This window comes from Neoarius graeffei, chromosome 3 (genome assembly GCF_027579695.1).
Source record: "Neoarius graeffei isolate fNeoGra1 chromosome 3, fNeoGra1.pri, whole genome shotgun sequence".
Lineage (NCBI taxonomy): Eukaryota > Metazoa > Chordata > Actinopteri > Siluriformes > Ariidae > Neoarius > Neoarius graeffei.
Genome location: NC_083571.1, coordinates 64,262,033 through 64,280,584, shown reverse-complemented (window position 1 = coordinate 64,280,584; position 18,552 = coordinate 64,262,033). Strand labels below are relative to the sequence as shown.

Genomic DNA, 18,552 nt, shown 5'->3' with positions numbered 1-18,552 from the left:
TCTCGTGGGGGCTTCGTTCGTGAATCCCGGGCTGAGGCACGGTCCTGCCGGCCTAAGATCATGCTCTTTCCAAGGGGGAGGCTTAGAGGGAGGTGCCTGTAAAATTTGGCTTTGCTGTGAGCTCTGTTGGCCGAGCTATTAATTTTTAAAGCTGGCTGGATCATGTTAAATCTTCAGGCGTAGAGCAGCGCTCTCACGGAGCTTTCATTCGCAAACACAGGAATACCTGAAATATAAAATAATTAATAGTGCGTATGAAAATGGCTTTGAACAGAATGTCTTAGCTATTGGACAAAATGGTCATTGGATGAAGTGTCCTGATCCCCTTGTCTCCTCTCCGGACTAAGCCTCAGAGTTTACTCTTCCCGAATCACGGACGGAATTCTAAAAAATCGGAATGTGCCGCGGTCACGAGTACTGTTGTAACCACAACCATATACAACACAAAGATATGGCATAGCTAAAAGAACACTTAAAGCAGTGGAAAAACAAAGAGAGTTGCACACGCGTGATTATGCTTTGTGTGCAATGTCGCTTGACCCCGCATTTGTATATTCACCAACATGCCCAACATTCGGATTTCTATTTTGCTTTGATGTTACTTGCAAGCCAAGGATGGGTGAGAGGCGGAGTACACCCTGGACAAGTCACCAGGTCATCACAGGGCTGACACATAGAAACACAACTGTTCACACTCACATTCACACCTACGGTCAATTTAGAGTCACCAGTTAACCTAACCTGCAGGTCTTTGGACTGTGGGGGAAACCGGCGCACCCAGAGGAAACCCACACAGGCACGGGGAGAACATGCAAACTCCACACAGAAAGGCCCCTGTCGCCACTGGGGTCGAACTCAGAACCTTCTTGCTGTGAGGCGACAGTGCTAACCACTACACCGCCATGCCAGCACGTTGCTTATCTTGAAGACCAAATGTATTATTTTTTAATGGATAAAATGATAAACTTATAAATAGCACTTAATATGAGCTCGAATCATAACAGCTCCGTGTTTAGTAAGCTTATTCTTCAAACGTATTGAATTTGCGAAGATTTGTATTAATTTGACCACTCAGAGTTAGAATAAATGATAAATGAGCTTACACATTGCACTTTCATGACCTCCATTTACTAGCTTGTGGTTTTATTATGTTATGCATGCAATTAACTGTCAGATATTTAAAAACATAAAATGTGCTGCATCAAGTGCTATTTTATAAGCTGCTGAATAATAAGGGTGGAAGGTACTAAACCAGACAAACCCTGATTCTGAATATGAGTAACATTTTCTGCACTAATAAAGTATATTGCTATAACTGCTGGACCTTAATCAATCAAGATTATCATCTGATTTTTAAATCTAATATTTTCTAGACCCTGTGATGACCTGGCGACTTGTCCAGGGTGTACGCCGCCTTTCGCCCGTAGTCAGCTGGGATAGGCTCCAGCTTGCCTGCGACCCTGTAGAAGGATAAAGCGGCTAGAGATAATGAGATGAGATGAGATGAGATTATCATCTGATTTTTAAATCTAATATTTTCTAGACCCTGTGATGACCTGGCGACTTGTCCAGGGTGTACCAGTACGCCGCCTTTTGCCTGTAGTCAGCTGGGATAGGCTCCAGCTTGCCTGCGACCCTGTAGAAGGATAAAGCGGCTGGAGATAATGAGATGAGAGATGAGATTTTCTAGACCTTTTTAAAAAGTTTCCTCTCAGGCCTTAACATTGTGTGTTAATTAACTCTGCTTTTGAGACTCAGTGAGTTTAAACATCTGTAAAAATCTCAACAATACATTTAATGTTTTTGTTAATTTAGTCACCAGATACTAGTGTTTAAACTCACACTTTGAAGCTGCTTTGCAGTTTTTGCTGTGTTATTGCTTGCAAATTCGTTCACTGTCGAAATACTGATTGAGACCGGACCTAAAGTGGCTCTTTGTTTGTCAGGAAGTGCATAACTTGTGCTCTATGTGTTAATGTAGGAGTCATAAAGGTCATTGCTCTGGTGTGATGAGTTTCTTTTGCCATGTTTTTGGCAGTAGCTGACAGCTTTGTGTGTGTGTGTTTGTGTGTGTTTGTGTGTTTGCTTTCTTGCAGTGATTTGAGCAATAACCAGATCAGCACGTTGTACAACAACAGCTACAGTAACATGACTGAGCTGCTTACACTGTGAGTGAATGATGATGATGATGATGATGATGATGAACCTTTGTGTGTGTGTGTGTCAAGAGGGTTTATGATTAGTGAGATATTTTGTATAAGTGTAAGTATGATTAAAAAAGAGCTGTTTGTCAGAACATTGTTACTAGGGGATTAGCAAACACTAACTTTGGTAGGGGATTAGCTAGCACTAACTTTACAAGGGGATTAGCTAACGCTTTATTAGATTACCTACCACTACCTTTATTAGGGGATGAGGAAACACTAACTTTGGTCGGGGATTAGATAACATTAACTTTAGTAGGGGATTAATGAGCACTAACCATACTGGGGGATTAGCAAGCACGAATTTGATTGCGGGATTAGCTAGCACTAACTTTATGAGGGGATTAGCTAGCACTCACTTTATTAGGGGATTAGCTAACACCATCTTTATTGTGGTGATTAGCTAACACTCACTTTTTTATGGGACTAACCAGCACTAACTTTACTAGGGGATTAGCTAGCACTCACTTTATTAGGGGATAAGCTAATACTCACTTTTTATGGCATTAGCTAGCACTAACTTTACTAGGGGATTAGCCAGCACCAAATTGTGAGGGGATTAGCTAACACTCACTTTCTTAGCAGATTAGCTAAAACCAACTTTCTTAGGGGATTAGCTACCACTCACTTTATTAGTGTCAGCAACAATGCTGAAAACCTGAGTTCGGAGCAGCCTCCAAACTTGGCTGCTCAGGAATACACTCCCCATGAATCACAGTGTCCCTTGTCACCAGAATACTAATTATATCACCTGTCACCAATTTACTTGGCAATTAGCTCGCGTACTTCAACCCCGTTCAATCACTCACTGCGAAGTATCATTCTGTGTCCCGTACCTGACTTTACTAAGCAGTTTGTTTTCTGACTGACTTCCTGTTTAAGACCACTCTTTACGTTCATTCCTGACTTTGTCTTTACGTCTGCTCTATACTATGCTGTTTGCTGATCGATTGACCTTCGCCCATTTCCTGACTATGATTCCTGCTCCACGAGTTGGCTCTGTTTGCAGTTTGCGCCGCACCCGCTCTCCCCTACAATTGCATCTGTAAGTGCCTGCGCTCTAACAGGATACTTTGCCATCTATGGATGCAGCAGAGGAGGCAAAGCAGACTGTGATCAGTGCGCAGGGGTATTTGTTAGGAGAGCACCAGCAGCTGATCAGTGATCTCGATACCAGAATGTCGCAGCTCACTGCTGTAGTGTCACATGCCATCCTCACATGCCCCTTGTCACCTACTGGTGCGTCTCGAAGCATTTCTCTGCCAGAAAAGTTTTCCAAAGAGGTTTCCAACTGCAAGGGATTCCTCCTTCAGCGTTCACTGTACTTTTCGTCACTCACGGGGGTGACCAACAAACACAAGATTTCTCAGTTCATCAGCCTTCTCACAGGTGAAGCTCTCCAGTGGGCAAGTACTGTACTAGTGTGGAGGCATGGGGGTGAACACACCATGTCTTACAACCGTTTTCTGGAGCTCTTCATGAGAGTTTTTAACCACCAGCCCGAGGGAATAGAGGTCGGAGAGAGTTTATTAATGATCCGACAGGGAGAGAGGAGTGTCGCGGAGTATGCACTGGACTTCCGCACCCTAGCTGCTGGCAGTGGCTGGAATGAGCCAGCACTGAAAGCCATGTTTCGCCAGGATTTGCATCCAGAAGTGCTCAGCAAGCTGGCCTGCCATGATGAACATCTCTCTGGACTCTCTTACTGACCTGGCCATTCTACTGGATAATCTCATTCGTAAGTGACCCTCACTACAGTTATCTCCTGCTCCCTCTCCCAACATGAGCTCTGTAATGCCTATGGAGGTCTCACGTACACGACTATAATGATCAGAAAAGGAGAGAAGAAGATGTGAGGGTCTCTGCTTTTACTGTGGGGATGCCGGTCATCAGATCTCTAAATGTCCCATTCGACCTCCACGGGACAGCCAGCCCAGCTAAGCTACCAGCCCACCTAACCCGGTGAGTTCAGACACTATTTGCAACCCACATTCTTTTCAAGTGCCTGTGTTATTAAAGCTGCCAGACTTGACCCATGTGCTTTCTGCATTCATTGACTCAGGGGCAGAAGGAAACTTCATAAACAGCGCGATTGTCCAGAAGTACCACCTGACCACCCACGAACTTCTGAGACCAATCAAGTTAAAGGCCATTGATGAGGGTCCCATAAGAGAAGGTTTGGTCTCTACGTGCACGACTTCACTTGAGATTCAAGTCAGAGCCATTCACACTGAACACATATCCTTAATTATCACTCAAGCTGCACACCACGATATAATATTAGGATATCCATGGCTCCAACTCCACGATCCTCTGATATCATGGCAACAACGGGACATTCTTCAGTGGTCTCCTTCCTGTTTACAGAATTGTTTGAAACTTCCCCAACTAATGCTCTCATCCACCTCTGTAGAGAGTCCCCAGCCTGACTCCCTCAACAATGTTCCCACCTGTTACCTCAACTTAGGGGAGGTTTTCAGTAAAGGGAAAGCCTGTGGTCTGCCTCCTCACCATCCCTATGGCTGTGCTATTGACCTCCTCCCAGGTACGACTCCTCCTCGAAACCGCATTTACCCCTTGTCTTTAGCTGAACAAGCGGCTATGGAGGAGTACATATAAGAAACTTTACAGCAGGGGTACATTAGGCCCTCGATGTCTCCAGCTTCAGTGGGGTTCTTTGTCGAGAAGAAGGGAGAGGGTCTCCAGCCGTGCATAGACTTTTGGGGCCTGAATCAGATCACGGTGAAATACCCTTATCCACTCCCACTGGTGCCTTCAGCCCTAGAACAGCTCAGGTCAACTAAAATCTTTTCAAAACTAGACCTTTGTAGTGCCTACAACCTGGTCAGGATTCAAGGGGTTAACGAATGGAAGACCGCGTTTAGCACCACTGCGGGCTACTTCGAGTGGTCATGCCATATGGCCTTTCTTGCATACCCAGTGTCTTCCAGTGCCTCATAAACGATGTGCTCAGGGACATGTTGGGTACCATCACAGCCCCTCTTACTTCACTCCTGAAGAACGGACCCTGTCACCTCCACTGGAACCCTGCAGCCAATAAGGCCTTCAGCCAGCTCAAGTCTGCATTTACCACAGCTCCCATACTACAACATCCAGGTCCTTCTAAACCCTTCATTGTATAGGTGGACGCATCTGAAACAGGAGTAGGAAGGGTTTTGTCTCAGCGGTTTGGGGAAAGACCCAAGCTTCACCAAGTCGCGTTCTTCTCCAAGAAGCTCACATCCACAGAGAGGAATTATGACATCAGTAATCAAGAGCTCTTGGCCGCCACGCTGGCCCTGGCGAGGGTTGGAGGGCGCAGCGCACCCGTTGACAATCCCGACCAACCACAAGAACCTGGAATATTTAAAGACTGCTAAGCGTTTGAATCCCCATCAGGCCAGATGGGCTCTATTCTTCACCAGGTTCCAGTTCACTATCTCATACAGGGTTCTCACCAGGATTTTTTTTTAGCGTAATGGGTTATGGCGAGGGAGCGTAGCGACCGAGCGGGGGGATGGTGCGGAGATTTTGAAAAATCATGCCCAAAATTGGCCATATTTGACGTTCCTGGAGGGGATAAATTGCATTTTTTATGTTGTATATCCTTGATGGAAAATTGTTACATCTTTGGATCTTGGCAATGTGTTACCTACTGTTGTATGGTATGTATCAAAATGTTGGTATGTTAGAGCTGAACGTTCAAGAATGTTCAAGTGCAAGATGAGGGTCTTAGCTTTAAAATTTAATTTATGTTATGCTATTATGTGCTTCAGAGACTGAAATATTGATGTTTTTATAAACTGAGAATATCTATTCCCAAATATGGCATTTCATAGGTTTTTTTTTTTTTGTCTGGTACAAAGCCTTAAGGCATATGAATGGGTAAACAATGCGGTGTGATCCAATGTGTTTGTTTAACACCTTATGGGTGACCTTACCGATCTATGCCACTAGGGGGAACGCTAGGTATAGCCTAGAGACCACCCTATACGAACTTCATGGGTCAAGGTTGATCAATGCATGCGAGTTACGTTTGATATGCACAGTGCTGTTTTTCCAGTAGGCTTGTACTCTAGCCGTCGCGTGTTTGAACCACACAACACATGACAGGTAAACATGTGATTTCATCATACAATCGTCAACCCTTGTCCAATCGATTTTATCTAGTAACATGTTGTAGGCTACCTTATAAGGCCCACCTATCACTTTTTAAAGTACCCTTCAAAGGTTTATAAAATAAACTTTAACATACCGGTTCCATCCGACGACACTTCCATCCAGGGAAATTCTTGTTTCCACAACGGGTCGATGCCCGATTTTCTCCTGTTTTGGTTCGCCGTCTTCTGTTAACACCACGGGAGTAACTTTGATTGTAACCACTGTTAATTCTCTGATTTAAAGCCACAAGGGCGATCACGTTTGGCACATTGGAGCTGAATCCCATGACTAAAATCATATCATTAACCTCATTCTCACCTGTGAATTTCCAGCCTCTGCTCGTCTTCCTCCATCTCCTCCTCTATCTCCAACAGCGGGCTCTCCCCCACTAGGCCTACCTCCATCCTCTGCCCGTTTATCTGCTACCTCCTTTCGTCTGCCTCCTATGTCCTTTCCTTCATCTCCTCCAACCTCTCTTGTGCCTGTCTCCTTATAGAAATATAACGATGGATGGCATGCAGGCAGATTACCAGTGTGTTAATGTTAGCCACAGTGAGATCCAGTAAATTAGCGCTAATCATCCGATACGTGCGCCCTGTCATATTGCTAAACCTGCTTACAAAGTAGACGTTTTCATTCATCAAAGGGCTTTGGGTTAAGTTTTCAAGCGTGATGGAAAACCTGTAGAAGTGGTGCACTTACATTTCTAACTGTGAAGAAAGAGCGAATGTCTCTTTTTTTGCGAGGGGGTCCGTCATCCATTGTCATTCACCGAAGTCCAGCTCAAGAGAAAGTTATCGCCAGGATCTCTCTCTCTCTCTCTCTCTCTCTCTCGGAACTGATTTCCAGGCATGGGTTTCCTAACAAACGTAGGCTGATTTTGACACCTTGAAAACTGCTCAAGTGCGCAGGAAAAAAAAAACTTTTGGCGATGGTGATGAACAACTGAAAACAACCGTTACGCTATATTAAAAATTTAGCGTAGCGGGGGGAAATTACCGTTGCGGTCTGAAATTTTAGCGTAGCGGGCCGCAACCATATAAAGCGCTGGCGAGAACCCTGTCATATCACCCTGGTTCCAGAAACACCAAGGCTGATGCTCTCTCCCGAGTCAGCACATCCTCACCACACTCGTCTGAACCCACCACGATCCTTCCACCTGAATGTTTCCTACAAGCCATAACCTGGGACATCAACAGAGAAATCAGACTGGCACAACCCACAAGCCCTCCAGAAAACTGTCCACCCAGACTGTTGCATTCCCCACCCAAACTCAGAGGCAAACTCATCACCTGGGCACACTCCTCTCCTGCCACTGGACACCCCAGCAGCCAACACACTTACCAACTTCTTCAGAGCAAGTACTGGTGGGAAAACATGATATCAGACATCAACCATTTCGTTTTCTCATGCTCCGTCTGTGCCCAGGCCAAGGTTCCCAGAGCTCCCCCTGCTGGTAAGTTGTGTCCTCTCCCAGTACCTCAGCGACCCTGGTCACACATCGCTATTGACTTTATCACTGACCTACTCCAGTCACAAGGTAACACAATCATTCTGGTCATCGTCAATAGGTTTTTGAAATTGCTCAAGCTCATCCCACTACCAGCTCTTCCCACTGCCTTTGAAGCCGCCAAACTCTTATTCACACATATCTTCCAATCAGGGGTGTCAGAAGCATTTTTAATGTGGGGGGGACACACTGGTGGGGGATCTGGGGGTTCTCCCCCAGAAAATTTTTAATTAATTAAATGCCATTTCCTGCATTCTGGTGTATTTTTAACAGTTTGTTAAACACCTAATTTTACCTACAAAAGTCACTTAATTCAATGATTATTTTAGAGACTCAACAATAAGTCCTCATTCAACTAGTCCATATATTCATCAGCCTGTTTTTAAACCCACTGCTCTGCCTAAGATCAGGGCTCTCAAGTTTTGAATGCAGGCAAGAGTGACATCCCCCCTGTTGGGGGGGCCGGTTGGACGGGTCGCAGGAATGGGGGTCTTTCATTAATAATATTATTATTAGTGTTGCTGTTATTAATAACTGCTCAGACTTGCAGAAGAAAGGATAACACACGGCACTGACAATTCAACCAAATACAAAGTCTTTATTCAATTTCCGTGTATTGAAATAAGTGTGTGTGTGTGTGTGTGTGTGTGTGTGTGTGTGTGTGTGTGTGAGAGAGCAGAGAGAGAGATTATGACTGGTGTTGTTTATTGTAAGTGTTTGTTGCCTTTTTGGAGTCCTTCATCATTTGTGTTGTTGGCTCCCACTTAAAACAGTTCGGCTCAAGTCCAGCCATTTTCAGGGTCATGATAGAGGCCAATGTCCTGTCCAGAGACGAGCTGTTTCGGGTTGAGGTTTTGTTCAGACTGACCATTGAAAATACCCTCTCAGCATCAGCATTTGAATGAGGAAGCACCAAAACCAAGGTTATCTTTGATAACCTCCCAAATTGGTTCAAGCCAGTCGCCTTTGAAAAAGGAACCAAGGGCCTCTATTACTTAAATGTTTTCCTTTTATCTTAATAATGAGCAAGTCATGTTGTGTGCAAAAAATTTCTTACTTTGTTCTTTTTTGAGGACATTCTTCCCCAAAATTCCTCAACATCAAAGGATGTTGGGTCCTGTAATCTGTAATAGTTGGACTTTCCTCTTCCCTATATCTAACCCTGGAGTCATGCAGTTTCTATATTATGAACAATAAAAACTTAATCTTTCACAAATGGGTCTTTCATAACTGCTGACAAATTTAAAAAAAAATCTTCACTCTTACTGGTATTCACATGCTGCTTTAAACATACGTTAGGTCAGGTCCGTTGACAGCTTTGGCTGGGCCCGGGACAAAATAATCTGAGTGGGCCCCCCCCCCAAATAATCTGAGTGCCCCCCCCACACACACACACACGCGCGCACGCACATCGCCACACAGCAACCACCCACACCCAACCCCTCTTTTCACAGTCTCCATTCACTCCAACCCTTAAATAACAGGTATTCCAAGCCCATTATAACAGTCAACCATTTTATTTCAACATTTCAACATATTTACAGTTTGAAAATTTCCTTAGTCTGCAACTATTCAGGTGCGAAATGCAATGCGCCGGACTTTTGCTGTGGCAAAGTCGTCAATAAGGTCATTGAAGTCCAGCTTCTTTGCAAGTTCGCGCTCTATAGAGAGCATAGCCAGCCCATTGAGCCTCTCCTGTGACATGTTTGAGCGCAGGTAGTTGATAAACCAAAATGATTGTTTACGGGATGGAACTGGGCCTCAATGAGAACGGAGTTATGGCTTTCCCAAAATCTGAACATAGAAGCATCACCACTAGTGATGTGTACAGTGAGTTTTTCAGTGTATTTTTTTGTCTTGTTTTTCATAAACGTCCTTTCCGTACTCGATTTAGAATGTTACAAAAAAAATTGACACCCTCCCAACCACGTAACATTAGCCTATCTGACCTGGGGGCTGACACGTTTATTACGGATAAACCAAAAGGATTACAACGTTCCCTGGATATAGAACTGGACCGAGAAGATTTCAAAATCTTAACGTGTAAGCAACAACAATAAAACAGAGGTTGTTTTATTCATTTAGGGCTCATTAGGCTACTTTCATTAATTGCGCTTTTCATACAGGCCTATCATTTTTCACTTGAGCAAGGGAATTGTTTGAAGAGTATCCAGTCTAAGCGAAAGTTTAATGTTTTGCAACAGACTAACCTCAAAACACCCCATTTATAGCCCATTCGTTACATTAAACTCTGTCTAGCTGGCAATTTCACATGCCGTCGTATCTACACGGGATGATTTCCAACAAAATAAGGTTTAATTAACAAGAGGCAGCGTTCCACGGGCTTTCAGCTAACCGGAGTCCAGCTCAGCGCAGCTCAGCAAGCGTGCCTAAAACATTTGGATATGATTGCCACATACATATACACATACAAACAGCCACTCAAATCTCCACTGCCAAGCCTCTACCTCTCCAATGCCAGATCCATGTAAACAAAATAGACGATTTGGAATTACCTTATTCTATTCTATAATCGGCTGGTCAGTGCTATACTCAATACTTAAGTGACTTACCCATCCAGTGAGGATTATTTTCTTGTTTACAAGATGCCACATCTGAGTCGCTGACAAATCCTGAATTTCTGTAAAGATAACTGTGCAGAGATTTATAAGCACGCAGTGCTTCACCACTGAACAGTGAGGGAAAGTTAATGAGGTAATCATACACGTCCGGGTATTCCGCTGGCAGTTCAAAATCCGGTCGTGAAAACTCCGTCCGGAAAGCCATAAGGGTCACAAGTCTGTAGATCGTTTATTTTAGACATATATCTAGTTATCTGTTCATTAGAAAAATGAGCCGTGTAGTCCGTCGGTTGAAATTGATCCATTCTGTACACGAGTGCAGCAGTATTCAGCGGTGTTTTTGACCGACAAGATGGCGGTTGTGTACTTTCCGGTCACGTGACTTTAAGATCTCTATAGTGTCGTGTTATTTGGTGCCTTAATCAAAGACCAAACCATTTCTGCATTAGGGGTGGTAGGTGGGTTCTTGAATCTATTTTCGAAGACAATAAAGGCAAAAGAACCGGAAATCATTCATTGAATACAAATATAGCACATTTTCTCCCCCAAATCAACACATTTTGAAATGAAACAGAATGATTAATGGCATCTTCATGAGGGACCAGTTCTGGGCCCCCCCTCATGCCTGGGCCCGGGACAAAATACCCGGTTGTCCCCCCCTGTCGACGGCCCTGCGTTAGGTGTCGCTGTTATTATTACTGACCAGCGTCTGTTATTGCCTGTGAACAAGTGGAGCTGCTCGCCAGGGGATCATTCAAACAGATGCAATACAGCTCAGCTCCTGTAAAACCTGACCATGTCCATGCTAATTATCTGGGCAACATTCTCTCACAGAAGGCAAGTTGTCATTTCTTGTGTCAAACAAGTTGTGAATTTGTTGTAACATTAAAACAGGACATGACTTCCTCTGGTCTCTGTGCTGCTCGGAGCTCATCCTCATGCTGTCCACTGAACAAAACTTTCAGAAGATGGTTGGAGCAGAATCACGTGAACAATTCCCGGGATAACAATGCTTTTTTCATTGGTTGTTGCGTTATCGACCCAGATACAATAGTACTTCTGATTGGCTATTGTGTAGCCCCGCCCTTTTCCTTTTTTTGATTGGCTGGTAAGTGGCAGGCTCGACTCATGGGAGACGCGCTTGTTTCCTGCCGTTTCCATAGCGATAGCGGTGCGCCAGAGAAATTTATATTATAATTTTTTTTCAGCGTGAGAAATACAATGTGTGGCGGGAGTGCGTGACAAAAGACCGAAAAGCGTGACTGTCACGCTCAATGCGTGAGACTTGAGAGCCCTGCTAAGATAATGAGATGAATGTGACACAATTTATCACCAACAATGGCTTTATGGGTGCATTTTACTTTTTTTTAATTTTGTATTTCCTTTTTTATTTAGTTTTAGATGTAACACAACATAGCACTGTGCCAAGCAACAGTGACACTCAACTGTATGTTTAAAAATAAGAATATTCAAAATTTCACACAATGAACAGGCATGACATGGCATCATGCAAACTTCATAACACAAAATCACACTGTGTCAAGCAACAGTGACACATAAAAAATTACTTCACACAAGCTGACTTGACCTCATTCTTGGCATTACAATAAAGTAGGCCTACTGGGTTTGAATTAAATGATAGCTAACATTAAGCTAGCTGATATATTTCCTAACATTGACTAGCCAGCTAAGTGCACTAACATTTCCATTGGGACAAAAAACCCTGTCCTGTGGGGAAATTTTGACTTACTTTCCACTTCTTTGTAAAGAATTTCCTTATGTCTACTGTGTCTGGGGAGGGAGCAGATATTGCAAACAATCCATCATCAACCAAGAATACCCCATTAGGCTAAGCTTATTTCATTGTTTAGTTGAACATTAATTTAACGTGGCCTAGGGTTAATTTTGAGGGCATATAACAAAAGAATAAGGTTTTAGCAAAAGCTAGACAGTGTGAAGTGGCAATGGGGCTGACGTTACCTCCTCCACTTTCGAGCAGCTGCACCAAAATTTCTCTGCTTGCACTGAGATTCACTTCACTTGTGTGCAGTGAGTTGTTGTAGGTAATGTCCGGAAAACCCGGAGTGGATTTTCAGTGGTATGTGTATTCTCTTATCAATCAAGTGGAATGGATTCTTTCACAAAGCAATAGAAACGGCGCTGGGTGAACTATTTTATGTTAAATGTGGGGGGTCCAAACGAAGAATTATGAAATGTGAAGGGGACACGTCCCCTTCACATTCAATGGTGGCGACGCCCATGCTTCCAATACTATAGTATCCCTGAGGACATGGTCAGTGACCGGGGCCCCCAGTTTATTTTAAGACTATGGTCATGGTTCATGGACAGATTGGGAGTGTCCATTAACCTCACTTCTGGGTATCATCCACAGTCCAATGGTCAAGTTGAATCAGCAAACCAGGAGGTGGGCTGCTTCCTCCGCATATTTTGCATGTGGAATCAGAAGAACTGGGCACAATTTCTTCCATGGGCTGAGTACACACAAAACTCTCTCAAGCATTCAGCCACACGGCTAACCCCATTCCAGTGCGTACTTGGATACCAACCCCCACTTTTCCCATGGGATGATACCGCTACATAGATTCCGGCCATCGACTCCTGGTTCCAGAGGAGTCAGCAGTTATGGGAGGAGATTCATCAGAGACTAGAGAATGTCAACACTAAGTACAAGCACTACACTGACAAGCACCGAAGTGCTACCCCAGAGTATGCCCCAGGTGATCAAGTATGGGTCGCTATGAAGGACCTCAGGGAACCCAACTCCTATTAAAAGCTACAAGCATACAGGCTTGAGCTCCCTCCTCACAGTAAGATGGCTCCCACATTTCACATCTCCTGCCTCAAACCCGCTATCCAAGTTCCCCTAGCCTCTGACATACCCACCCAAGAAACCCCCTCCGCAGACATTGGAGACGAGCCCATCTGTCAGGTCAATAAGATCCTCAATTCCCGCCCTAGACAACTAGAGTACTTGGTCAACTGGGAGGGTTACGGCCCTGAGGAACATAGTTGGGTCAGTTCCAGGGACATCTTAGACCTCCTCCTCATTCAAGAATTCCACAGCGTGCACCCTGACAAGCCTGCACCAAGAAAGAGAGGTTGACCAAGGAAGGAGGTTGCTCCCAGAGGGAGCTCCTGGGGGGGGTGTCTGTCAGTAACAACGCTGAACGCCTGAGTTCAGAGCAGCCTCCAAACTTAGCCGCTCCAGACTACACTCCCAATGAACCACAGTACCCTTCATCACCAGAATACTAATTACATCACCTGTCACCAATTTACCCCATTCAAACAATCACTCACTGAGAAGTATCGTTCTGTGTCCCGTACCTGACTTTACAAAGCCGTTTGTTTTCTGACTGACTTCCTGTTTAAGACCACTGTTTACGTTAGTTCCCGACCTCATCTTTACGTCTGCTCTATACTATGCTGTTTGCTGATCGATCGACCTCTGCCTATTTCCTGACTACGATTCCTGCCCCACGATTTGGCTGTTTGCAGTTTGCACCGCACCTGCTCTCCCCTGCAACTGCATCCGTAAGTCCCTGCGCTCTGACAATTAAGGGATTAGCTAAGACTCCCTTTATTAGAGGATTAACTAACACCAACTTTATGAGGGGATTAGCTGACACCACCTTTTTTAGGGGATTAGCTAACACCAATTTTACTCATGGATTAGCTAACACTAATTTTACTTGGGCAATTAGCTAGCACTAATTTTACTCAGGGATTAGTTAGCACTAACTTTTCTAAAGGATTAGTTATTATTATAATTCGCCCTAATTATTGCTTGGTGTAGTAAACTTGCCTAACATAAACACAATTAACAAATGTTTAAATGAGAATAATGCTAGTGCAAGAATTGTTGAATCATTTGTGTAACTGTGTATTCCATAAAATTCAAAAATAATGGTATTCATAATGGTATTTTGTGTGTGTTCTGCTAAACTCCTTGTGTATTAATACAGAATCTTAAGCTACAACAGACTGAGGTGTATTCCAGCTAAAGCCTTCGAGGGCCTTCAATCTTTGCGATTACTGTAAGTGCTCTGTGTGTGTGTTTGTGTGTTAAAGAACTATATTTCTGTAAAATCCCTTTTAGAGTCTGAATCTCACTTGTCTCTCTCTTTGCAGGTCTTTACATGGTAACGATATTGCTGTAATTCCTGAAGGAGCATTTAAAGATCTCTCCTCTCTTTCTCATCTGTGAGTGATCTCTCTCTCTCTCACACACACACACACACACACACACACACACACAGTAATTATTGAATAATAAGCTTTAAAATAGCCAAAGGAATGATAAGCAAAGGAGTTAAGGAGTTACTGCTTTCGTTTTGTGTGTGTGTGTGTGTGTGTGTGTGTGTGTGTGTGTCAGTGCTCTTGGGGCGAACCCTCTACACTGTGACTGTAACATGCAGTGGCTCTCTGATTGGGTGAAGAGTGGCTATAAAGAACCAGGCATTGCTCGGTGTGCTGGACCCAAGGACATGATGGACAAACTGCTGCTCACCACACCATCCAAACTGTTCACCTGTACAGGTAACACACACACACACACACACACACACACACACACACACACACACACACTTGTACAGATGGCACACATGTTCACACTTGCAGATAGTCACATGCTCACTTCATCGTCTATGTTTAATAGAGTATTCATAACATGGCATATTCAAAAGATGCAAATCTATCCCTCATTAATATTTGGAGTAACACAACTTGATTGGTGCATTTGTAGTGGTCCCGGGGCCATGTGGTTTTCCTGTGGCAGGTAAGGCCCCTCGTACCTCGCTTACTTTACCTGCCCCGCCCTCATTTACCTGACATGACCTTTGACCTTGATTTGTGATGTTGTTGCCCAGCCCTCGTATTGTGTGTGTGTGTGTGTGTGTGTGTGTGTGTGTGTGAGAGAGTGAATGAGACATGCACCTTTTGTGTATGTACTGTATGGTATATATCTATATTATGTGAGACCTTTTGAGTGTAGTAGTGTGTGTGTGTGTAACTGTTTTCTGTTCTCTCTCTTTGTTTCACACACACACACACACACACACACACACATACACACACACACACAGGTCCCGTGGACATCAACATCCAGGCAAAGTGCAATCCATGTCTATCTAATCCATGCAAAAATAATGGCACCTGCACCAACCATCCTATTGACTTTTACAGATGCACCTGTCCATATGGATATAAGGTATACACACACACACACACACACACACACACACACACACACACACAGAACATTAAGTAAAACTGGAACTGAAAATATGAGCGTGTGTGTGTGTGTGTGCAGGGTCAGGATTGTGAAGCGCCCATCCATGCCTGCATCAGTAACCCATGTCAAAATGGTGGAACGTGCAACCTAAAAGACGGAGCTGAGAACACACACTGGTAACACACACCATCAATTTCATCACCACCATCATCGTGTGTGTGTGTGTGTGTACACATGTGTGTGCGAGATTGTTAGAAAGAGAAATCTGTAATAATGCCTTTGCTTAATGGAGAGAGGGGATGATCAGATCTTCTTTCATTTTTATTAATTACTGATGCACTCACACACATCTAACGAACCAATTAAGACACACATACACACACACACACTTTGTTAACTAATTTAGACTCATAAAAGCAAGTAATTACCAAATTATGGCTCACACTCACACACTTAATGAACCAGTCAAGATTCTCAGTGGTTTCTTCTGGATTCTGTGTGTGTGTGCACGCACATAGGTGTGTGTGTCCCGAGGGCTTTGAGGGAGACGAATGTGAGATTAACATCGATGACTGCGAGGACAATGACTGTGAAAATAACTCTACGTGTGTGGATGGAGTTAACACTTACACCTGTCTCTGCTCATCTGAGTACACAGGTAACACACACACACACACACACACACACACACACACACTGGGACTCATTGATCAAGCTGGAAAACTAAAGGATTTATTTGTAATTATTTTGTTGGAGCATTTATACAAGAAGTGTGGTATTCCTGAAAATCACATAATTTCGAAGAAAAAAATAGTTTGTATTCGTAATAGTGCTCCTGAGTGTGTAAATTTACATGTGAGAAGACTAACTAATGTAAATCTCAACTGATCAGCTTCAAATCATGATGAATTACTACAGTTTTAGATATGGATTATACTGTCAAGTTTAAATAGTTCGTGTTTTTTTAGTTACACACATACATGTAATGAAAGCTTTGTGAAACCTGGACATTTCATATTCATCTCATCTCATTATCTGTAGCCGCTTTATCCTATTCTACAGGGTCACAGGCGAGCTGGAGCCTATCCCAGCTGACTACGGGCGAAAGGCGGGGTACACCCTGGACAAGTCGCCAGGTCATCACAGGGCTGACACATAGACAGACAACCATTCACACTCACATTCACACCTACGGTCAATTTAGAGTCACCAGTTAACCTAACCTGCATGTCTTTGGACTGTGGGGGAAACCGGAGCACCCGGAGGAAACCCACGCGGACACGGGGAGAACATGCAAACTCCGCACAGAAAGGCCCTTGCCGGCCACGGGGCTCGAACCCGGACCTTCTTGCTGTGAGGCGACAACGCTAACCACTACACCAGCGTGCTGCCCACATTTCATATTAATTGCATTAAATAAAGAAATATTAGATATGAAAGAATTAAAGAAAGCAGAAAGCAGGCCAACACACTGTAAATCCATGAATGAAAACAAATATTGTCATTCAGTTAAGAAGAAATGAGACTGGATAGAAGTCTCATCTCATCTCATCTTCTTCCGCTTATCCGGAGCCGGGTCGCGGAGGCAGCAGTCTGAGCATGGAAGCCCAAACTTCCCTCTCCCCAGACACCTCAGCCAGCTCCTCGGGAAGAACACCGAGGCGTTCCCAGGCCAGCCGAGAGACATAGTCCCTCCAGCGTGTCCTGGGTCTTCCCCGGGGCCTCCTCCTGGATAGAAGTATGGCATGGAAATAAATCCTGACAAGTGACTAGACCTGTGACGATATCTATCTGGCATATCACTACAGTGACGTGGCCGCTCTGACAACTTCAGCCATCAAAGTCTCTAGAGAAGAATTACAGTAGTGGTTTCACGATGCCTTCGACTGGATTATTATAGAGGTTTTCTCCTCTCAGTCATGCACACACACACACTTACTTATGGACAGTTTAGAGTAGCCAGTTAACCTAACCATATGTCTTTGGACTGTGGAGGAAACCAGAGCACTCAGAGGAAACCCACACAGACACAGGGAGAACATACAGACTCCACATAAAAAGGTCCCCATCGGCCACTGGGCTCAAACCCAGAACCTTCTTGCTGTGTGGCGACAGTGCTAACCACTTGCACCACCGTGCAGCCTGTGACGATATATTATGTAATGATAAATCGTGGTGCAAATTTATTATATGAATCATAGGAGTTAAAAAATGAACTGCGAAAGGGATCAGATTATATTATTGTGTAATCTTTTCAGAGAGAAGTAGAGAGCCTCTGCATACATAGTGTGCATGACACAAATTTCATCATTAGCACATTCTGTGAGGACTGTCCTCAGAGCACCAAGACTTTGTGTGAAACTGAGTATGCGGTAATACTCTGATCCAGTAGGTGGGAGTAGCTGCAGACATGTCTGTCTGTGATTTTGTGTTAAGGTACAGGTATAGATATTTGTTTTATGTTGAAGTCTAACTACAGCCTTCATAAATATTCATAAACATTTATTAAGAAAAGGCCTATTTGTTATTAGCTTTTTCTCATCTCATTATCTCTAGCCGCTTTATCCTGTTCTACAGGGTCACAGGCGAGCTGGAGCCTATCCCAGCTGACTACGGGCGAAAGGCGGGGTACACCCTGGACAAGTCGCCAGGTCATCACAGGGCTGACACATAGACACAGACAACCATTCACACTCACATTCACACCTACGGTCAATTTAGAGCCACCAGTTAACCTAACCTGCATGTCTTTGGACTGTGGGGGAAACCGGAGCACCCGGAGGAAACCCACGCGGACACAGGGAGAACATGCAAACTCCACACAGAAAGGCCCTCGCC

At 44.1% G+C, this 18,552-nt stretch overlaps 1 protein-coding gene across 2 annotated transcripts in view; it reads left to right on the top strand.

Annotated features, from left to right (window-relative positions):
• slit2 (slit homolog 2 (Drosophila)) overlaps nt 1–18,552 on the top strand; it is a 138,989-nt gene that overhangs the window by 104,996 nt on the left and 15,441 nt on the right. For both annotated transcript variants that reach the window (XM_060917128.1, XM_060917129.1), the window contains exons 23-29: nt 2,097–2,168; nt 14,444–14,515; nt 14,610–14,681; nt 14,854–15,017; nt 15,566–15,690; nt 15,793–15,890; nt 16,233–16,372. In XM_060917128.1, coding sequence (XP_060773111.1) covers nt 2,097–2,168; nt 14,444–14,515; nt 14,610–14,681; nt 14,854–15,017; nt 15,566–15,690; nt 15,793–15,890; nt 16,233–16,372 — 743 coding nt within the window. The remainder of the gene's footprint in view (nt 1–2,096; nt 2,169–14,443; nt 14,516–14,609; nt 14,682–14,853; nt 15,018–15,565; nt 15,691–15,792; nt 15,891–16,232; nt 16,373–18,552) is intronic.